Source organism: Lontra canadensis, unplaced genomic scaffold (genome assembly GCF_010015895.1).
Source record: "Lontra canadensis isolate GAN:19392208 unplaced genomic scaffold, GSC_riverotter_1.0 scaffold5, whole genome shotgun sequence".
Taxonomy (NCBI): Eukaryota; Metazoa; Chordata; class Mammalia; order Carnivora; family Mustelidae; genus Lontra; species Lontra canadensis.
In genome coordinates this window covers 41188251-41212323 of record NW_022630999.1, presented here as the reverse complement: position 1 = coordinate 41212323, position 24073 = coordinate 41188251, and the positions used below count along the sequence as shown (strand labels likewise).

Below are 24073 nucleotides of genomic sequence, written 5' to 3'. Positions count from 1 at the left end.
TGATTTTTCTGTGTGTGCACGTTAGAGTTTTGTAACATCTGTACTCTATTTTACCTAGAGAATTGAAGCTATTTGATGTGAACTTATTCAGCCTCATTTCTCTTACTACATCCTCATTTTCCATTTTCCCTGCCTTTGATGAAATGTCTTCATATCTTTCCAGAGAAAAATGTTCCAGCTCTGTACCTTATTCTGTCACCTTTCTAGACTCCTAACTCTTGTCATTAATTAGCCCAGTTTCTAGCTTGTATCTCTTTTTCCTGATTCTCTCTTACCTACAATCAAGGTCATCCTAAACCGCATTACACAAAACCTCTTCCTCTCTTTAGTCTCCTGTCAGTATTGTTCCTTTCTGACTTTCTTCACTGTAAAGTTTCCTAAAATCTCAGTCTATACCAGTGATCTCAACTTCTACTCCACCAATTATTTCTTACCCTTTTGTAAAATTGCCTTTGTTTTCATGAATCCCTCATAGCATTTACTATTATTGGTTACCCTATTTCTTCTTAAATAACATTCCTTGAGGTCTTAGTTTCCTACCACTGCTGTAACATACTATCAAAAGCTTCGTGACTTAAACCACATATTTATTATTTTATATTTTTGGAACTCAGGAGTCCAAAATGAAGGTGTGGGCAGGACTGAAATGAAGGTATGGACAGGACTGCATATTCCTTCTAGAGTGTCTGGGGGAGAATTCATTTTCTTTACATTTCCAGCTTCTAGAAACTCCCTTCATTCCTGGCTTGTAGCCCCCTCCCATCTTCAGCTAACAATGCAGCATCTTTGCATCTCTCTTTGAACTGGCACTTTTGCCTTATCTTCCACCTGCAAGGACTCTTTATTATATTGGACTAGATAATTCAGGATTATCTCCCCATTTCAATTTGAGGGATTAGCAGTCCCAAATCCCTTTTGTCATATGAACTCAAATAGTCACAGGTTCCTAGGATAGGACTTGGACATCATTGGTGAGCCATTATTTTGTCTGTCACATTTACTCTTCTAAAATTTAAATCAGGAGTGCCTGGGTCGGTGCAGTCATTTGAGAGTCTGACTATTGGTTTCGGCTCAGGTCATGATCTCAGGGTCCTGAGATCAAGCCCCAAATTGGGCAGTGCACTCAGCATGGAGTCTGCTTGATGATTCTCTCCTTCTACCCCTGCCCCCATGCTCGACAAATGTTCCCTTCTCTCTCTCCAATTAAATACATACATACATATATACATCTTTTAAAAAATTAAATTGCTTTTCAAAATAAAATAAAATTTAAATCCCTTTTCAGTAATCCTGGTGACTTCTCTTTTCTTTTTTTATCTTTACTTGCTTCTCTTCTTTCAAATGACTATATCCCCTTAGAAACTATCATTAGCATCTTCTCTTATGTTCTCTTCTCTTTATAGTCTCAGTTTTACTGATTTTATTCACATTGATGGTTTCAACTGTCTTTATCCATAGCTGCCAGTCCCTTTATAAAGATCTTCCCTGGATTTTCAGCTATTTTCTAGGTACTGTTAGCTCAAAAATGTTAATGATGAAAGCATCTCTATTCTCAAAAATGTCTTTCCTTTATTTTACTAATTTTGCTAATATTAGTTCAGTAATGAAATCTTACCATCCCTTTCTCTTATTCTTGCTTTTACTCTCAGGATGTTTCTTCCATTTATTGTTTCCTTTCCTAACTCCCCCTCATTAACTGGAGCTTGGACTATGTTATTACCTCTACTCTTCCTGCCCTGTTCTTACCTTAGCCCTGTTCTTCTTCATCAACATTGTCAGATAAATTTACCAAAGATAAAATTACTTTTTATTAAGTTTTTAATTTTAATTCCAATATTGTTAGCATACAGTATTATATTACCTTCAGGCATACAATATATTATTCAGCAATTCTATACATTATTCAGTGCTCATCATAAGTGTACTCTTTAATTCCCATCAAAAGTAAAATTCTTACTCTGTCCCTGCTTTGTGATAAATGGCTCCTCATTGCCACAAAATAAGGATAGATTCCTGAGAACGGCATTCTGATTTTCCAGTTGTATCTTCTTCTACTCCCTTATAAATACTCTCAGCTCATGGGAAACTGTTCATTCCTCATCCATACCTTTTAATTGGTCACCTCTGTACTTTGGCTCATAGTGTTTCCTCTGTCTGAAAGAACTTCTACCATCTTCTCTCCGTACTGAAGTTTTGCCCCATGTTTTAGCATTCTTTATTAATGCTGTGTCCTCCTGGAGCTTTTCCTTGTTCTCATAATTGAATTGAGATAGTACATTGTTAGTCTTCTCTGGTGGGACCCATCATATTGTGCCTTGTTTTACATTTATTTAATAGATTATACTACTGTACTAGATTATACTCTTTACTACTTTAATAGATAATAAATTCATAGAGGTCCAGGCTCCTGGTATTTCTTATCCCCTTTCCCTACCCCTATTCCATTTTCAAAAGCTCTAATCCAGGTGGGAACAATAGAGAGGACTGCTTTTTCTTCTATACCCAGCTTCCACTGGTAGGTGGGAGGTATATTCCAGGTTGTACCACTAGTGATTGTTCAAGGGCACTGACTCTAGTTTGCTCAAAGAGCAGAGGTTCCATTCATGGAAGGGTGTACTGAGGATACAGGAACTGCCCTCTCCTTCCCCTTGTACCTGCTGGTAGAGCAGAGGCATCATTCCAGGTATAGTGAGTCCTTGCCTGAGTGTCCCTGTAGTGCCCAGGGAAAAGGCAGATCATGAGGACAAAGAGAACCTTAGCTCTGCCTGAAGGGACAGCTTTATTTGGAACAGAGAATGGAGACCTCCATACCTAAGGGCACTATCATACACGGTAGAAGTTCTGGTCGGAGACAATTAAGAGGAGACTAGTAACCCAATGATTCAAGCAGAACAGTAGCATAGCCAGAAATTTAATGGAGTGAATCAGGGAAAGAGTCCAGAAGAGCCCTCAGAGGATCCCAGTCAGCTCTGAGGTTTGAGAAAGCTGTGGTATGTACTAGGCTGTACCCACTCATGAGCAGAGGGTCAGACTTGAAAGCATTCCTTAATCACCACACAGACCCATCAACGCAGGGCAGAGGCCTCACTGACACAAAACACTTGAACATAACCTCTGACTAAATGCTGAATAATTTAAGCTACCCTGACCAAGGAGGGACTCCTACGCAGCCAGGCTTAAAAACCATAGCACAGATGTCCCTGCCCCTGTGAAATTCCAGGCATGCCCAAAGCTCTACCTGCTTGAGTGAGATCAGAGAGGAGACTTCCAGACTACTGTTCCTTGACAGTACGTGGGGAAAAAAAAACCCATACTCTGAACTGTGATAGCATCCTCTATGCCACATGTACATCCAGCAGTAAAGGGTCAACCGCTAATTGGCTAAGAGGCCCTAAGTACAACATTTGACCAATCAGTACCTTGCACCTTCTACAGAAGATATACTTCGTGGGTTTTATTATTATTATTATTATTATATTCAGTTAGCCACTGTATAGTGCATCGTTAATTTTTGGTGGACTGTTCAGTGATTCAGTAGTTAAGTATAACCCCTAGTGCTCATCACAGCGCCTGCCCTCAGTGTCCATCACCCTGTTACCCCATCCCCCATTCTCCTCCTCTCTGAAACCCTCAGTTTGTTTCCTGGAGTCCATAGTTCTCTCATGGTTTATCTCCTGTCTGATTTCTCCCCCTTTGGATTTCCCTTCCTTCCCCTATGGTCCTCCGAGCTATTGCTTAAGTTCCACATATGAATGAAACCATATGATAATTGTCTTTCTCTGCTTAACTTACTTCACTTAGCATAATCCCTTCCAGTTCCATCCATGTTGATGAAATAGTGGGTATTTATCCTTTGATGGCTAAATAATATTCCGTTGTATATATGGACAACTTATTTATCCATTCATCTGTTGAAGGGCATCTTGGCTCCTTCCACACTTTGGCTGTTGTGGACATTGCTGCTGTGAACATTGAAGGTGCATGTTACCCTTCTTTTCACTAACTCTATCTTTGGGGTAGATACCTAGTAGTGCATTTTCTGGCTCATAGGGTAGCTCTGTTCTTAACACCTTAAGGAACCTCCATATTGTTTTCCAGAGTGGCTGTACCAGCTTGCATTCCCACCAGCAGGGTAATAGGGTTCCCTTTTCTCCACATCCTCACCAACATTTGGTGTTTCCTGTTTTGTTAATTTTTGCCATTCTATTTCCTGTTTTGTTAATTTTTGCCATTCTAATTGGTGTAAGGTGGTATCTCATTGTGGTTTCGATTTCTATTTCTCTGATGGCTAGTGATGTTGAGCATTTTTTCATGTGTCTGTTAGCCATTTGTATGTCTTCTTTGGAGAAGTGTCCATTCATGTCTGCAACCTGTTTTTTGACTGAGTTATTTGTTGTTTGAGTGTTGAGAAGTTCTTTATAGAGCTTGAATATCAGCCCTTTATCTGTAATGTCATTTGCAAATATCTTCTCCCATTCCATGGACTGCCTCTAGAAGACATACTTTAAAATAAAAAAAATATATAGATAGGTTGAAGATTAAAAGATGAGAACAAGATACATTATGCAAAGCACAGACAGAATGTTTAGCATAGTTTAGAATGGCTTAACTATTATCAGACAAAATAGATTTTAAATAAAAAATGTTACTGGTGGTAAAGAGGAACATTTCTAATGATAAAAAAATTATGCCATCAGAGTTATAATGGTTATAAAAATACATATTCTCTGAGGACAGTATCATTCTGATACTGGGAATGCAAGGTGGTGATTCAGCCTCTGAAAAATCAAATAATATAATACACCATCCAAATAATTGAGTTAAAGATAAAAGCCATACAGTCATTTCAGTAGATGCAAAAAGTACATTAGAAAAATCTGACACCCTTTCATGATAAAAATGATCAACAAATTAGGAATAGAAAGAAACATCCTTAACCTGATAATAGCTAACATCATACTTCATAATAAAAACTATAGTTAACATCATACTTTCTGACAAAATAATGAATACTTCTTGCTAACAGAGCAGTTAGGTAGGAAAAGAAATTAGGGAGTATCCAGATTGGAAAAGAGGAAGTAAAATTATCTATGTGCAGATGGCATGCCTTTGGTGAAGAAGATGTCAACTGAGGTGAATAAGGTATCCACTGAAGTGGAGAAGGTATCCTCCAAAAAATTATTAGATCCAACAAAGGAGTGCAGCCACGTTGATGTTATGCAATATCAATATATAAAAGTCAATTGCATTTCAAAAAGAACAAAGTGCTAGGAATACATTTAACAAATGAAACAGAAGACATTTACATTTAAAACTGCAAAACCTTTTTGAAAGAAATTAAAGAAGTTCTAAATAAAAGGGAAAACATCCCATGTTTATAAATGGGAGTACTTAATATTGTTAAGATGATAGTATTTCCTAAATTGATCTGTAGGTGCAACACAATCCCTGTTGCAATTCTGATTTGTTTTTTGTTTGTTTTGCAGAAATTGGCAGTCTAAAGTTCATATTAGAAATTCATATGCAAATTATATATATAGGACATATATAAAGGACGTATATAAGGGATGTAGGACATGTATAAAGAACTCCTTAAACTCAATTACTAATGGGCAAATAACTCAATTAAAAGCTGGACAAAGCAATTAAATAGATATTTCTCCAAAGAATAAATGTAAAAAAAACAGTAAGTACATGAAAATGTGCTAAACATCTTTAGTCATTAGGGAAATGCAAACCAGAACTACAGTGTGATACCAATTCACATTATTACAAAATAAAAGATAATAATGGATCTTGGCAAGGATATGGAGAAACTGGAATCTTCATACATTGCTAGTGGGAATTTAAAATTCTACAGGTACTTTGGAAGACAATTTGGCAGTTCCTCAATAAATTAAACATAGAGTTACCTTATGACTGAGCAATTTCCCTTCTAGGTTTATCCACAAGTGAGATGTAAATATATGTCCACATAAAACTAGTACCCAAGTCTTCATAGCAGCTTTATCCGTAATAGCCAAAAAAAAAAAAAAAAAAAAAAAGGAAACAACTTGAATATCCATTAACTGATGAATGAGTAGATAAAATGTGATATATCCATACACTGGAATATTATTCAGCACTTAAAAGGAATGAACTACTGGTATATGCCACAACATTGATAAACCTTGAAAACATTATAGTAAGTGAAAAAAGCCAGTCCTGAAACAGCGTATATTTTACGATTCCATTTATATGAGAGATCCAGAACAGGCAAACCTATAAAGACAGATTAGTTGGTATTAGTTGTAGATCTCTTAGTTATATGTAAGTTAGTTACTCCCTAGAGCTTAAAGGGAGGTAGGAAGGGTGACTACTGACAGGATGGAATACTTTGGAGGGGATGAAATATTCTAAAATGAAGTTGCAGCAATGGTTGCACAACTCTGTGAATGTACTAAAAACCATTGAATTTTGCACTGTAAGTGGATGAATGTACTACCACATAATATTTCAGTAAAGCTGCTTTTGAATATACAATAGAATTCTGAGTACAGTTGATACACACCATTCAAAATCTGAAAGTAGGAAAGCAAATGTTACTTTTTCATTATAGCTTGTATTTTACCATTTCTGTAATGCCTGTTGTCCTTATAAAAGCTTGAAATAGATACAGTTTATTCTGTTTAAAATTTAGTCATAAATTTAAATAGCATATTAATTAATAGAAGTCCAGGGTAAAATGGAAATATCTATTTTCCTATACCAAAAAAGTTATACAGAATAGACCACACACATACAGTTCCTTGACACTGAGGGGAAGAAAATATGAAGACTTTTTTAAAAGCAGACTTTCTTGTTTAATTTGTTCCAAGTTCTCTGTAACGTAATTGTTACATGGACTGCTTTATAGTATACATCCATATTGGAACTGACAGAATCTCTAGGGCCATGTTCTTAGAATTCAGTGATATCTGAGATCACACTTAGCACTACTTACCAAATTATTCATTATATTCTGCTTAGAGTAAGATTTACAGTAAATGTTGTAAATGTTGGTTGACAAATATGAGGTTCTGTGGTTTGGCAGTCAAATCTGTCAGATGGTTTCGCTTAGATCTAATTTTCCTAAAAAAAAAAAAAAAAAAATTGTGCTCAACTTCTTCAAATTACCAACCACTTTCCAGCCCTTCTCTTTCTTTACTCTTCCGTGACACCCTCAATAGCCCCCTTTTTGACAGTGTGCATGCTGGCCTTCGTTCATCATGTTCTTCCTCATCTCTCCCTAATTTTTCCTCCCCAGTCTGCTCTAGTGGCTTTTCTTCCCTTGACTTTCTCTTAGAATGTGGAGGTTCTCAGAATTTCCCTCCTTAAATTCAGCTCTCTTCATTACATACCTCCTTTGCACATCTTATTTATTGCTACAACTTAAAACACAACCCACTGAGTTGGTGATAAATCACAAGTGTACATTTTTACCCCTTATGTCTTTATTGAGTTTCAAATTTGTAACTACACAGTTGGAATTGCTGCCCATTTCTCTCAAAAGTCTGAAGTTCAGAAAGTCCAAAACCCAGCTTGACCTTAAAATGTCTTCTTTCCATGTCCTGTTCTCTGTTAATAGAACTACCATTAATCTCCCTTGTTAATCAAGCTTGAAGTCTGATTTAATCCTGTAGCAAAGTCCTATTGATTTCTCCTTCCTCATATCTCACGAAAATATATTCTCTTTCTCATCATAAAGCTTGTTCCATACTCTCATCATTAATCTCTAGTTAATCATTAATCATTAGCTGTCCACATTACACACAAGAATTGTCTTTCTAAAATATTGATTTTCTAATGAATGCTCTTGTTTAACCTCCTTCATACACTATAAATCACCTCAGAATAAAAGCCAAAGTCCTTGGGAGGACTCTCCAGGATTCAGCCTATGGCTAACTAACTAAGCTCATTTTCCATCAGCTTCCTATCCATTCTGGTACACGTTCCATGCTTCAGCTGTGCTCTCTATTCAGATGTACTTATCCATGCTGTTTTTTGCTTTAGTTTTTGTTGTTCTTTATTAGTCTAAGTGCATTCCACTGGCTACAGTAATTGGTTCAGGATTCCAGGCCTTTGCCAACCAGCATATTCTCCTGGCTAGAGGAATATAGCTCAGAACATTAGGACAACAGGGAAGGTTTGCTGGGTGCCCTTGGGGAAAAGTTTCCTCCCTCCAAAAGAGAGCCCCAGGAAGAGACACCCTCTCTTCTACTAGGTGTCCTGGGGTCAAAGGTCAAGCCTAGAAAACTGCTACAGTTGTTTTGCTCCCATCAGGGAAGATAGCCTAAGGATGAAATCAAAGCACAGAGTGCATAGTTGAGCAAATCTCAGAGAAAATGACCAAAAGATATTGACTTAAACCAACCCTGATGTCCATGCCATATGGACTTGAGATATGCAAGCTATTAATTTTTTGGTTTATGACCCTTTAGACCAACTTTTCTGGTATTTGCTGACCAAAGCCACCAAACTGATAAAGTTTTAAAGATTTTTATTTTTATTTTAGAGAGAGAGAAAGAGAGATCACACAACTTTAGGTCAGGGAAGCGATGGGGCGGGGAAGAGAACCTCAAGCAGACTCTGTGCTGAGCATGGAACACAATGCTGGGCTCAGTTTCATGACCCTGAGGTCATGACCTGAGACAAAACCAAGAGTCCAGTGCTTAAGAACTGAGTCACATGGGAGCTCTCCCTCTCCCCCCAACCCCATAAATAAACTTTTTAAAAATTTTACATACAATGTATTATTTGCTTCAGGGGCACAGGTCTCTGAATCATCAGACTTACACAATTCACAGCACATACACTCCCCAATGTCCATAACCCAGCCACCCTATTCCTACTCCCCCAAATCCCCAGCAACCCTCAGGTTGTTTCCTGAGATTAAGAGTCTCTCATGGTTTGTCTCCCTCCCCAGTCCTGTCTTGTTCCATTTTTTTCCCTCCCTACCCCCACAGCCCCCCACCCTGCCTCTCAAATTCTTCATATCAGAGAGATCATCATATGATAATTGTCTTTCTCTGATCCGATAAATAAACTTTTTTTTAAAAAAGCTCAAGAGAAGGTTGTTGGAGGCACATTAGATATGCTGAGGATGAATGAAACCAACTCCTTGTATTAAGACTTTGCCTTTTTCAGTGAATAGGCTTATCTTTAGACACACTCCCTGTGTATCTTACCAAGCAATTGTACTCTTTACATTTGCAAAGATACTGCTTTCAAATCTGATTGTGACATATGATCTTGAAGAACTAATATTATAAAAGAGCTGAAGGCACACATCCTTCTTACCATAAGTATTAATGCTAGATTTAAATTGGTAAACATTGGGCATGACTGCATTGACATGCAGGGTGTTTTGATCAGTTTAAAGAAAAAAGCAATGAATTTTTAAAATTTAGGTGGGTGGCTACTGAAAAATGAAATACATTCCTAGTGTCCATATAGGATTTCTTAATTCTTTAGAAGGAGCCTTTTTCATACAATTATTTGGACACTAACCTTCTAAGTTTCCTAGTTAATTCTAAGAATTGTGAAACATGGAGTTTTTGTGCATGAAAATATTTAATGCAAAAACCACAAGTTTAATATCACTCCATGTGTTCTTCTCTGTTCCAGGTTTTTCTTTTCCTTGAAAAAGAAAAATGTCAAACCTCTTTCAGTTTTCTACTCTTCATTGTCAGGGATGGTATTTGGAAGTAGAGCACGAAGTTCTTTATTATAAAAAGAAATGCTTGGAAATAAGAGTTAATGCTTAAATGAAGGACATAAGGGTTCTAATTTTTAAGAATTTAGATCAGCCCTGGGCTCCATAAGTGCCTGGACTGTTACTATGACCGTAGAGGATCAGAAGGGCTGTCTTACCTCTGCAATGCTTGCTACACTGTGTGCTCGTCTCTTGTATAGTCTTCCTTATCCTCAAGTGACTGATCAGTGTGTTCGGTGATTAAAGCATAGCCTTCTAGTTTCCTTTCTATTCTGAATTCACATTCCATTTCATTAAGATGCACGGCCCTAAGATAGCAGCACAAGATGCAGTAGGTCCTAATTTTGCACACATGGTTTTGTTTTGTTGAATTAAATCTGATCGTAACTGCACCACATTATGTACTTGCTTCTCATGTAGTCAATTCATGTTAGAATTCTGATCTCTCTTAGGGAATTGGTCAATTTTGATTTGTACCCGTGTGCCTTTAGTGGCTAACTGCTAAGCCTCAAATGAAGATATTATTTCAGGGAATGTCTGAGTCTGGTAACTTTTTTATATGAGAACGTTCCAAGAAGACACACAGGCTTATAGTTACTTCATGACACAGCTTGTAGGCAAGAGTAACTTGTCAGAATAAATGGGGAAAAAAGAATGATTAGATCAATGGAGGAATTCAAGAAAGGCGTTGCCAACTATTTTTTAAATTGTGGGGTTTAAAATTTCTTTCCTTATATTTACAAGAATATGATTTTTTCCCTGTTTTTTTTGATACATTAAAAAATAAATATGCAACTAAAAACTCAAAAGAAACTAAAAGCTAAGGTTGCTTTTCTGTAATCATTATGTTTATGACTTTTAAATCCTTCTCTGTATTCAGTGGTCTTTACTAGCTCTGTTTCAGTGGTCTTTACTAGCTCTGTGCCTTAGACGGCCAACTCCTAGGCATCTATGGCTGGATTTCCCTCACAATTGCTCATTTCCTCTTAAATGTCCCAGTGTACTTAATTGTAGTTTTGTTTGACTTTCCACCTCTCTCTGCTTTTTGAACAAGAGGAAAAATACACTAATACTTACATAAATGGACCAGTTTTCTGCTTTCACTAAAGTTTAAAAGAAAGCAGACCTTTCATGAATGTGCAAGGGGATAGACTAGTCCAAGCATTGAGTGAGCTGAACGGGTAAGTTCAGGGAGGTACAATGGGAAAACTGGACACCTCCCAAAGCCTCCCAAGTTTGCCCTCTGCCATGTTTCTATATTATTTTAGATTTAAAGTTAATTCTGAGAATGTCAAATACACCCATATTCAAATGTAAGTACAAAAACATGTCCTGAAGCCAAATAGAAAAAGAAAAAAAAAAACAACTACTTGCTACCACCCCTTGGTTCAGACAATTAGCATGAAAATCAGCTATAAATTTTTAAATCTATTCTGTTATTCCACATTTTAAAATGTAATCCCTATATGTGTGTGTGTGTGTGTGTGTGTGTGTTTTAAGGTTGTAGTAGGATAATTCCCTAATTGATATAGAATAGAAACTAAAACATTGGTATCTTACTTATTTTCAATTTAAATTGCAATTGTGGGGTGGGGGGAGAAAAGGATATAGAGTTTTGCTTTAGTTGGCATTGTGTTACTGCCATGGGAGTTTACTTTCATCTCAGTTCCCATAGATATGTGTGAGAAATTCCTCAGGGCCTGAAACAAGAGTATATTCAGGGTTATATGATCTGACCTAATCAACCATGAGTGCTCTGATACTCTTTAAAAAAAAATCCCTTGTACAAGCTGTTTAATGGAGGCCTTTCTCAATCATCTTCTCCTCCTTCCCTTGATTAGACATCGATGAGTGCAGCATCATTCCTGGGATATGTGAGACTGGCGAGTGTTCCAACACCGTGGGAAGCTATTTTTGCATTTGTCCACGTGGCTACGTCACCTCAACAGATGGCTCTCGGTGCATCGGTAAGCCTTGGATTTTTGAAGGCACAGTACAGTGCTTCTTTATAATAACAGAATAGCCCAAACGTGTATGAAGATGGCAACGATTATAAAACCATTGGGAAAGTGGCTGAAAAGGTTGTTTAAAATAAAGGCACCCCTATTGAGGGCTTGATAGACCAGGTGCTCTTTGCAAAGACTTCAGTTTCAAAAGCCATCTGGGTTTGTTTGATGTTGTCAGTGTCTTTTTGGAAATGAAGGAAGACTTCCTCAAGACATTGCTCTTGCCCAGTGCTAGAGACACAAAGGCAAGAGAAAGATACCTTTTTTTAAATCTGCCTCGGGAGACAGAATGGTAGTAATTAAAGCTTCTTCTGTTGCTATGAATCATGAATGTAGTCAGGGTCTTATTTACTTACAGCTTGTTTATTCTAGTAAAAAGAGTGATTAATTTGTGTTTTAAATATATTCAAAGTAAAGCCAAATATATTTGTATGTTTTCCCTTGTTTGGAAAGATGAAACAGTATTTCTCAGTCATGGTCTTGGTCATCCATTATTGAGCAAAACTTAAACTTAGGGCCACCATGCGATGTGAATGTGAGAGGTGTAGATTCTGCCTTGAGAATACTATATTGTCATCATAAATACTAGTAGAAGAATAAGAGTGACTGTAATAGAAAAAACAGAGGGAGTAGTAGTAAAAATAAGCATTACCATTTCTGAAACCAATGCCATGTGTAAGGCACTGCACATCTGTATTACCTCAATATCTCAGAACTGTGGGGCCTTGGGCAAGTTCTGACTTGCCCACTGACCCCTGTTCCTCAGTTTCTTCTAGTAAGTGTGTAGCAAAACATTCTTGATTATGGTTAAGAGGAGAAGAAAGAGGATGTGCCTGCCCTGGACCCATATGTTATGTAATCCTCGTGCTAGCTCTGTGTGATAGGTATGATTATTCAGATTTGCAGACAAAGAAATCTGAGGTTCAGAAAGGTTAGCTAAGTGACTTCCAGCAGATGGAGCCGGTGTTCTAATGCAGATCTCTGGGACTCCTGCCCCTGTATTACTCTGACACTACACTGCCTCCTTATCTATTTCAAGCAGGTGGAGACCCTGTATCTAGGTATCAAGGTCTCTAGTGTGAGTGGTTTCTCCAGTACTGTGCTGACAGTCTGCTTGGAGAGGTAGGATATCTATGTCTGGCCTCCCTCTCCCATCTTAGAGTAATGAGATTTGAATGATAGTTGTTTGTTCTTTATGAATGCATCAAGTTTGTATCTTACATTAGGTCAAAAATTTTATGTGGACTATTAAGTGTAGAAATTGGAGAAAATTAACTGGTTTTAGGGTCAGTGTGCCTATTGACTCACCACATGTAAGTTTAATTAATTTAATTTAATTTTGAAGTGACAGGTCTGTGAGGGTTGAAAACTAGTCGAACCTCCACTTGGTTTGATTTTCTAAAACTATGTAGGAGGATAATCTTTGTACATACACATACACATATTCATCAGCTTGAAACAGGCATGGATTCAACTCTGTGGGAGGAATACCAATTTGGGAGTCACCATTGAACATCATTGGCTCATGCCATAGACCCTAGTTTCAGGAAACTTACGTTCTAGAATATGGCTAGAATAAAAAGGGAGGCTGGAGATGTAAGTGAGGTTATTCTTGTGAAGTTCTAGACATCCACATCAGGTGTATATATTTTATTTGGCAGGTGGCCTTTGAGGCCACCTGCCAAATAAAGGCCCTCAGAGGCCTTTGAGCATGGATTAGAATGGAGGTGGTAAGGGCTGAGAAGAGAAGCAAACTAGTTAGAAGAATTTGACACAAATGTTAATCTTTTATATCATATTTCCAAATTAATTTTTTGTATTTGATTTTTTACATTTCTAAATATTTGTCAAACAAAATTTGTGTTCACTTTTTTTTTTTGCATTGGAAAGGAGGCATATTCTTCATTATATTCAGATATTCAAGATCAAGATTCGCAGTGTTTATGGAGGTTGTTTTTCTGCACTGTCAGATATTTGGTTTACCATGAAATTATGATAAATTCTCTTTGTCTCTTGCCTGCCTCTATAAAGTTCTGAGTCTTTACCTGGACATTCAAAGCCCTTTAGAACCTGGCACCAATCTGTAGTCAAGACTCATTGCTGGGGCGCCTGGGTAGCTCAGTCAATTAAACATCTGACTCATGATTTCAGCTCAGGTCATTATCTCAGGGTTCTGGGATGGAGCCCTGCATCAGGCTCTGCGCTCTTCATGGAGTCTGCTTGACATTCTCTTTCTCCTGCTCTTTCTGCATCCCCTCCCCCACTCAACCTCTCTGTCCTTCTGTAAAATGAATGAAATATTAAAAAAAAAAAAAGACTCATTGCTAACGACTTGCTGCCTAACACTCACATTCCTCTCACTGTTCTCTGTGACCACACTACCGTGGCTTGGCCCACAGTATCCGCTCTTCTGAAGCATCTTGATTTCCTCTTTCTGTGATCATTAAAACCTGACTCATCCTCTAAGTCCCCATTTAGATAGCACATTTTCTTCTTGGGCAAAATTAATCAGCCTTCCCCATAATATTTTTCATTTCCTTCATTTCTGACTTCAGTACACTGTACAGATACTTGTGCTTTATTTGTTGGCTGGACTGTGAGCTCCATTGGTCCGGCCTTACTGTGCTCCCTTGCAGCCTTACATGGTGCCTTGTATGGAAGTTGGGGCTCAGTAAATCTTTTAGAAATGAATAGACAAAACCATCTGAGGGTTGAGGGAGATGATGTCAAATGTGAGACTTTTGTGTTGGTTAATGACTGCTTTGCATCATTTGGCATCCTGCTGGATGTGGTACAGTGGACATGATCTGTCCCCAAGATAAGAGCCTGCTTGAGCTCCAGCTCCAGAGAGCTGAAGGACAATGAGACCCATGCTAAGCAAGAGGACCCGTTCATTCCAGGGTCAACATCCTGACCCAGGAACAAAGATCCCTTAAGGAGGGAGGAGTGGCTCTCCAAAATTATAAAACCATTATTAAACTTAAGCAAGCAGCTTAAAACTTTTTTGAATAACTCTGTTACATTTGGAATAAGTATGTGTTTTCCATAGATGAGAAAAAACAAATCTAATATTTTAATGTGTAAGAGATCTTTGATTTTGATATTTTAAAATCTGAGACTGTCTTTCTTGCACTGCATTTGTTTATGATTAAATTATGTATGTTATGGATATGTCTGTGCCATTTATTTCATAACCACATATATACTAATAATAATGAGTTGGATGGACTCAAAAATTTTTCTTGAATATGAAACTGCATGTTATCTGCAGCTCTCTTCTGAGAGTGGCATATGCTAAATGCCGCCCCCATTTCTTTTTTTTTTTTTTAAGATTTTTTTATATATTTATTTGACAGACAGAGATCACAAGTAGGCAGAGAGGCAGGCAGAGAGAGAGAAAGGTGCAAGCAGTCTCCCCGCCAAGCAGAGATATCCGCCCGATGTGGGGCTCGATCCCAGAACCCTGAGACCATGACCTGAGCCGAAGGCAGAGGCTTTAACCCACTGAGCCACCCAGGCACCCCTGCCGCCCCCATTTCTTATTCTAGTCAATAAAAATATCCTGAGTATAAACCGCATTATAAAGCACCAGTAAACTGCCTTATTTCTTTTGTGTGTAGGAAAACAATTTCACATGGCAAAAGAATTTAGCTGGACATTTTAATTTCAAACTAGGATAGTTTTCGCATTTTACTTTATACTAAATATAAAACTCAAATGCTGAGGTAATTTTATCTAGTATGTTTTATCAAGTTTTTTTTTTTAAATACCCAGAACAGAGCTTTCTTTTCAACATAGAGTACTAACATATGTCCATTCTAAAAAAGAGTAGAAACACGTTAATAATCTTTTTCTTAGAAGCATTTTTAATAGCACAGTTTAATGACCCTGATGTCATTTTGGAATACTCTGGCATTATTAATACCTAATTTCCACATTGTAATATAGGCAGAGAGAGTGACTCCAGACAGCAGTGAGTAATTAATGAACTGATAAGAGCAGTGAGCAAATTCTGTATGCAAGATGATATGTCTGCTGTTGTGAACATGGATCCAGCAGGAACCCTAAGCAGAGAGATTTGAAAGTACCAGTCAGCAACAAAGCCACAAAGTTCAGGAAATGAGAGCAATAAGCATGTAGAAATCTTATGGCCACAACATCCAAGGACATTTTCTTAAGCCTTACAAAGTTTCAGTGCACAATATTGTCTTGCAATATTCTTAAGAAAACAAAACCTGAAAACAGAAATGTGAAAAAAAATAATAAAAGAAAATGTTTAAGGCCATGGGTGATTTACTGCTAAATCATTTTGTAGGTGTTGGATTCTCTAAGTCAAACATTCTTGAGGAAGTGGGTATGGGTGTAGACTTTGGCACACAGGTAGGAATTGCATGAAGGGAACAGGGGTGTGCAGAGTAAGAAGAAAGGTGTGAGTAAGACTGCAGACACAGAAAGTGTCTGAGGGGCTCCGGAGAGGGTGTGAAGAATATATCTGTGAAAGAGAGCTGAGGGAGGGAATCGTTGGAGAAAAAACAAGAAAGATGGTTGAGATTAAGTTCTGGTTGCTACGGTTCTTAACTTCTATGCTGAGGAGTTTCAGACTGATCCCAAGGGCAGTGAAAGCCTATCAAGATGTTCTAGCAGGATATAGACCAGAGATGAAAATCAATGGGGGAAAAGTATTTTAAAAGAAACAGGTCTTCATGCAATGATTTAGAGTGATGACCAGGATATGCTGTTGTCATTCAGCTCCCTATGTGACCATGGGTATTGATCACATGAGCACATGCGTATTTGCAAAAAACCCCAGAACCCCTAAAAATGTTTAACTAAAGGGAGAAAGGGAGACAGAGATGCAGCTGGAGACTGAATAGTGTTTCACTTTTAACTTCAGAATCACATACAAGTCAACTGGTGGAACGGAGATACTAGTTTTAACTAAGAAGGAAGGTCCTAGAAAGAAAAGTTTAGATAGTAAGGAAGAAAACTGTCACTATTCTAAAGGAAGCGATAAACCTAGGAGCCACAGTACTTCTGATTCTTTCATTGTTCCTAAGTTCTAGTTAGTTTTATGTAATGAAAACATGAAAGCCTACATGGAAGTATTTGAGAAATCACAAGAATCTGCAGAATTAGTCAAGGGGAACCCAGGTAGGCTCCAGACCATCGAAGAGGCAGTTGCAGTCCTCCAGGATTAGGGGATGAAGCCTGAAACAATGGCTGCTATTTACCTAACACCTAGGATCACTAGTGTTCTAACCTGAGCTAACCTTAGTGTTTTCCAGCTGAATCCTTCATTTTTAATGAGCCAAACTCCTTCAACAGGAGATCTGTTTATTTCAGGGTACAATCCCCAGCTTTTACAAGGTTTCCATCACATCGTCTAATTAACCATTAGTTCTCAAATCAAGCTTAGAGTAAATGTCAAGCCATGAAAACACTCTGATAAAAGTACCATTATTTTGCTTCAAGATAGATTTATATTTTAATCAGGGGAGATGAATTGCTTCCTCTTCCACAGTGTGGCTTTAAATGAGACTTCATGTAACCCTTGTTCAGAAACGTAGTGAAGGTGATAGATTGTTAGAAAAATAGACTTGTTTTTATTACTTCTGGTGTATCAGTCCTGCAGTTAAACATAACACCAAGCATCCGAAGGATTTATCCTTGTTGTGTTATAAATATGCCTCATCTGCCTTTGCCCCTAGTAATTCCCGATTTCAAGGGATGGTGTGCCTAGACAGTTCTTACTTCTTTTGGGTGTCCCCTTTTTTATGTCCATTTTTTATTCCAGATATTCTTCCATGTGACTCGTTTTTAAAACAGAGATTTCTAAGGACCATTTAATTTCTGCTGTGCAAAGGAAAGAGCCCCTGTTTTGCATTGAGATGTGTTTTGGGGGACATCTTAACAAGGATGCATCAGATTGATCTGTAGCTTATCCTAGCATGTTTTTGACATTAGGGATTAGAAGTAGATTACCCACCTCCCTAATGTTATTAGAAGAAACTAATAGAATTTATTTTAAAAAGTTATGATTTATTTTCCAATCTACTCTTCCTCCCCTTCCACCCTATCACAAATGACATGGTTTCCTCCTATACATATCTTAGGACTGATCAGAGATTTCCAAACTGTATAGAATGCTGGTTATTTATATTTATTGAATTTGAAGATTGCTCTTTGATCTAAAAAGATGCTTTTTAGATCTACACTGAATTATAATTCAGTATCTTTAGGAAATGACATAATGGAAAAGCAACTGAGTATTTAGTAATACATTTAAATGAATTTGTATTTTATTAGTCACAGTGCAGTTTTCATATATGGAAGTCACAGTAGTGGTTTCATATGATGAGGCATTTATACTTGTATTGCAGTATTCACTGTAAATACAGATTTGCGGACCTCTCAAAATATCATCGCAGATTCCTGTAGTCTGGGACTGGTTGGTATAAAGTCCTCCTGGATTCCTGATGAGCTCTTACTCGTTTTTATACATAGTACCTTCTTTCCACTTCAATACTATAGTTGACCCATGAGTTGTTTAGAGTGTACGGGGTTTCCCTGTTTTGCAAATTTTCCATGTGGGCTTGGAAAAGATGTGTTTTCTCCAGTTGACTAGATATATCCATTAGCTCAAACTTGTTGCCTGTGCTGTTCACATTTTTTCTTCATTTACTGAATTTTGTCTACCATATCGTCAATTACTGAAAGAGTTGTGTGAATATCCCACTGTCATAGTAGAATTCTCAGTTTCTCCCTGTGGTCTCCAAGATTTTGTTTCTGTAATTTGATGTTATGTTACAAAGAGATGAATATCTAAAGTATTATATTTTCCTGGTGAATTGAGCCTTTTTTCAGTATCTATTGACTCTCTAACATTGTTTACTTTACTCGGTCTATTTCTGAATATTTTCTTTTTGTCTATTTTATCTCATTATGCATCTCATTTTGTGAGTGGGCCTTGGAGGTTTAAGTATATGCCTGCTGTGTATTTTTTCCTCTCAGTTCTTCTTCTTTCTTAGTTTATAAATGTATCTCCTCTAAACAACCTAAATCTAATTTTTAAAATTTTTTTCAGTCTGAAAATCTTTGTCTTTTATTTTTTATTTTTTTTAATAAAGATTTTATTTGTTTATTTGACAGACAGAGATGACAAGTAGGCAGAAAAGCAGGCAGAGAGATAGAAGAAGAGAAGCAGGCTTCCCGCTGAGCAGAGAGCCCGATGAGGGGCTCAATCCCAGGACCAATCCCAGGAACCTGGGATCATGACCTGACCCAAAGGCAGAGGCTTTAACCCACTGAGCCACCCAGGCGCCCCAATCTTTGTCTCTTAAATTGAGATTTAAATACATTTGTATTTGTTATCGTAACCAATATATTCGCATTTCAATTACCTTCTTTGTGCTTCCTATTTTTTTGTTTCTTTTTTATTTATTGTTTTTTCCTTCCTTCCCCACATTCCATTTAACTTTTTTAGTTAAAAGTTAAAAGTTCAGAAATTATATAATTCTGTGGATTTAGTGTTCATTCTAGTATTTTAAGATTCATGTGTAGCTTAAAATCTAAAATTAATCTTTATTTTACCCACATCTAAACAGTAAAAGAATATTAGAATGGTCACACTTTGATCTCCCCCTTCTAGCTTTTAAAAATTCTATCCAGTTGCCATTCTGTATTTGCAACAAATTAATCATTATTATTACTGTGTAATATTTTAGTGCTTGTTTATATTTATTCATATATCTAACTATTTTTCCTCATTATTCCCTTATGTATTTCAGACCTTCTGTTTTGGAATAGTTTTGCTTTTGCCTGAAGAACCTTTTCTAGGGGGCATCTGGGTGGCTCAGTCAGTTAGACATCCACTCTTCATCTCAGCTCAGGTCTTAATCTCAGGGTTATGAGTTCAAGCTCTGTGTTGGGCTCTGTACCCAGCATGGAACCGACTTAAAAAAAAAAAAAAGAAGAAGAAGAAAAGAAAGGAAAAAGAACCTTTTCTAAAATTCCCTTCAGCAAGAATTTTTTGGTAGAAAAAATAATTTCTTTTTTGTGTGTGTTCCTGAGAATCACCTTAATTTTCCCTTTGGAAAGATGGTCTCTTGGGATACAGAATTTTAGGCTGACAGCTATTTCATCATAGTATACAGAAGATAAAATATTCCAGTTGGGTTTTAGCATCCATTAGTGTTACTAAAAAAACAGTGATTGGTTTAAATATTCCTTAGCAGGTGATTCGTCTCTCTTTCCAGCTATTTTTAACTTCCTCACTTTTTCTTTATTGGTCTGCAGTTTCACAGTGATGTGGCGAGCTGTGGATTTCTTTCTATTTTTCCTTCTTTAGATTTATTGGACTTCCTAGATCTGAGATTGTCTCGCAGCATGGTTAGAAAGTTCTAAGCTAGTTATCTGTTGAATATTGCCTCTCCCCCAGTCTGCTTATTACTTCTTTCTAGTATGCTTATAAGATGTATGTTACCTTCTCATGCTCACCACCATATTTCTTAACCTTCTTTTAAAAAATATTTTCCATCTCTTCATCTCTCTGAACTACACTGAAGATAAATTATTCAGATATATTTTGGAGCTCACTAATTCTCTTTTCATTTATGTGCAGTATACTGCATGATATATTACTAAACATTTTATTTTATTTGTGATAGTTTTCATTTATAGAACTTTCACTGAATTTTTTTAAGTCCCCTTTCATGGCTTATGAACTCTTTTTACCTGTTCACATTTTTAGATTTTCATTGTTTTAAGCATATTAAATATAATTTAGTTATAATTAATATTAAATGAATTGTCATTACAAATAATCACAAATTGTCAGAATCAGTCTGACCATTCTGTATTTGATATCTGATGTTTATTCAGCCGCTTTTTAATGGAGCCTTGTTTCTTTATGTGTTATTTATTCACTCATTTATTTAGCTATTTATTTTCTTGTTAGCTACTCCTGTTCTTGGGACTTGTCTGTGGGAATTCTTTGAGAACTGCATAATATTAAGTCCTCTTTTGTCCTGTTTTGGCTTTTGCCAGTTGCTTGGTATCCGGTATCCCTGCCTGCGGACCTTGATGTAGTCTAGTCTTCCTTTGAAGTTTTTCAGACCACAAACCTACTATGAATTGAGACATCAAAGCTATCTCTTTGAGGAAGAGCTTGTGGTTAGAGATTCTTGGGAGAGATGTGTTTTTACCTCTCCTCAGTCTTAGCTGCCCACCTGTACCTTATAGTCTTGTACCAAGGGTGTGGTTCTTTGGAGCCCCAGGTTTATGGGGTTTCTTATGAAGTTTTGTGCTGGAAGAGGGAATATGGGGTTTTTCTTTTATGCTGTAGACCCTATGGAACTATATCAGGGCTGAAATTAAAAGTCTCTAGAGCTTTGCAGAAGCTGTAAGGCTGAAACCTAGCTGTGTACTTACCTCTTAAGATTCCTGTTTTCACGTCATTGTGACTCTGTTTTTCCCTTTCTTTCCTGCCAGCCTGCTGATGTGTTTTTTTAAATATTTTTTCATATTTTATGCAAGATGTTTCATTTGGGAGGGGCATTCAGTATAGCTAACCCACCATTCTGTTTGGAAACAGAACAAATACTGTTTTATTTAACTTTGCCGCTAACCCTGTTCTGTGAGGAGGAGGTGTTAAGTATAGTTGCAAAATCAGATGGTAAGATTTTGATGGGAAACCTAAATCTTCTGATTCAAGGCTTTGGTTTTGTTCTTCTCTTCTTTTGTTTTCTGACTTTTGTCTTTTATTTTTCTCTCAGACTTTGTGGTACAACCTCCTCCTTGCAGAAGACTTTAAGAGAGAAATACGTATTTATTTAGCCTACTTTGTAGTAACTGTGTTCTGTAACCATGATTATTAGAGAGTTTAGGACTTTTTATCTAGATTTACATCCTATTCTTGAGTAATGTAGCAGCTGAGTAAATGTAGAAATATGATACTCAGGGTTCCTGGAATAAATATTCCAAAAATTATTTTCCTCCATCATTTTTGGGCACAGAAACCTACCTGTGAACTTATTCCCAGTGACTGTCAATTCAAGCTCAGCTTATGAAGTTTAGGAAATGTCTGTGGTGTATTCAAGTATGCATGTGTGCTTCAAATTTAGTACTTGGGTTTTGGACATATTAGGTTTCTTTTGGGAAGTGAAAGGAGGTGTTTTGATTCTTATAGGGAGTACCTTATACCCAATTCATTTATTGAACAATCGCTTAGCAGCAACCTGAGGTATACTACAGACCATTTGAGAAAATAATACATTTATTTTAAACTCTGTATCTAGTATAAAAAATTAGGCTTTACCTATTAATGAAATTTTTTGTAATTAATAGCTTCATCTACATTATCGATATGCAGCTCTTGATTTTTGTGGTACTTATTTCTTCTTGCAGTCATAGCCAAAACTTCTTTGAAGCTTCTTGATGAAAGTTAACTAATGCATAATGAGCTAGACCCATAGTTTTTTTTTTTTTTTCCATTGCTTACAATAAAGTCCGTTTCAGTCGAAGCCCACAGGGCTTATAGTTGATATTAATATTTTATCCCTATGCAACTTTGTATTTTATGTTCTCTTTCAATGATGTCTTTCAGCCTTTATCTTCCATTTTGATCCATTCTCTACCTTGCTGGCAGAATGATGTTTATTAGAGTCCTCTTTGATCGTGTTAACTGCTCTACAGCCAACATTGCAAGATAATGCCCAATCTCCTAGCCTAGCATCCTGCCAGGTCCCCAGTTACAGCTTGGTCCTCACCTGACTTGACCTGTCATCACCATTTGACATAATCCATTGCCCCTACTTATTGAAAATGTCTTATTAGCCTCACGGCTTACAACTGCATGTATACACAGGTCATTCACAAGTATATGCCTTTAGCCTGACCATTCCTCTGGGTCCTGGGTTCCTATATTCAACATTGCAAACGTAACACAGTTTAAAGAAAAGCCTTGTACTAAGTCCCTTAATCCTGCTTTTTTCCTTATCTTCCCATCTCAGCTGTCTAAGTCAAAGACTTGGGAAATTTCCAAAACTCTCTCTCTCTTACCCCACTCCCTGAGCTGTACCTTCAGAATATGTCTGCCATCTGACCACTCTCATCATTGTCAATGATGGCACCCTCATCCAAGCCACCATCATGCCTTGCCGATTACTTTCACTGGTATTCTTGCACTTGTTACTGTCAGCATCCAAAGAGATCTTCTTAAAAATGTAGACCCTTCCCTTTCCTCTAACTGAAAGCATCCAGTAACTCTTAACAGCACTCCACATGAAATCCAGAAGTCCTTTTCTCATGGTCTACAGGGTTGTGCGTGATCTTGTCCTTGATAGCTCTCTGAGCTCAGAGGCTTCCACTATCCCTTTTGTGTTCCCTTCTCTGGCTACATCCTCTTCTTCTTTGAACTTCTCTTCCCTGAGATAACTGAGTGACTCATGCTGTCACATTATGTACGTCTCTGCTCAGATGCTCCTGTCTGAGAGGAGCTGTTTGTGATCACCCTTTCTAGAATAGCAACTATATCAGTCAGGTATTGCTGTGTAACAAACAATCCACAACTCAGTGGCAAATTATACTATGCTTCAGCAGGTCAGCTGGGGATTGGATAATCTAGGCTGGGATTGGGTTCTTGCTTTCCTTCAAGCTCTGAATCTGTCTGGGCTTGGCTTCTTAGTGTAATAGGAGCACATACCTGCTTCACATCTTTCATTCCTGTATCCCTGGAATATGGCATGGCATAGGTTCTCAGTGAATATTTGCTCAGGAAATAAAGAAATGAACAAATGTCATAGAGACTAAGACAATAAATAAATATGTTAGAGGTAAGTAGAATAATTCTCTTTACTTAGCCTCTTCTGGTATGTCAAATAATTGACATAAGAACCTGAAATAATTCAGGCATGCCTTCTGTTTTATTTCCACGTGTTCAGATCAGAGAACAGGCACGTGTTTCTCGGGCCTGGTGAATGGCCGCTGTGCGCAAGAGCTCCCGGGCAGAATGACAAAAATGCAGTGCTGCTGTGAGCCCGGCCGCTGCTGGGGCATCGGAACCATTCCTGAGGCCTGTCCTGTCAGAGGCTCTGGTGAGCAGCCGACTGCTTGTCTCCTCAGCACAGGCAGTGTTAGGAAAATCAGTAACAGTCGTGTACTTTGTTCTTTTCCTTGAAGTCAAGTCATATGTGTGTTCTTAGCACTGTCTTCAATATGAATACTGTGTTTTTGTGAGGAATTGGGTGGCATTATTTACTTGGGATCAGTTTTGACTTTATACACTTTATTAATATCAGAAAAATTCCCAAAAACTGATTCTGACTTGTCTTTCTGC

The 24073-nt window shown here is 37.4% G+C and overlaps 1 protein-coding gene across 1 annotated transcript in view; it reads left to right on the top strand.

Moving 5' to 3' along the window:
* FBN2 (fibrillin 2) overlaps positions 1 to 24073 on the top strand; it is a 247610-nt gene that overhangs the window by 108348 nt on the left and 115189 nt on the right. The window contains exons 8-9 of the mRNA XM_032851970.1: positions 11575 to 11700; positions 23679 to 23831. Coding sequence (XP_032707861.1) covers positions 11575 to 11700; positions 23679 to 23831 — 279 coding nt within the window. The remainder of the gene's footprint in view (positions 1 to 11574; positions 11701 to 23678; positions 23832 to 24073) is intronic.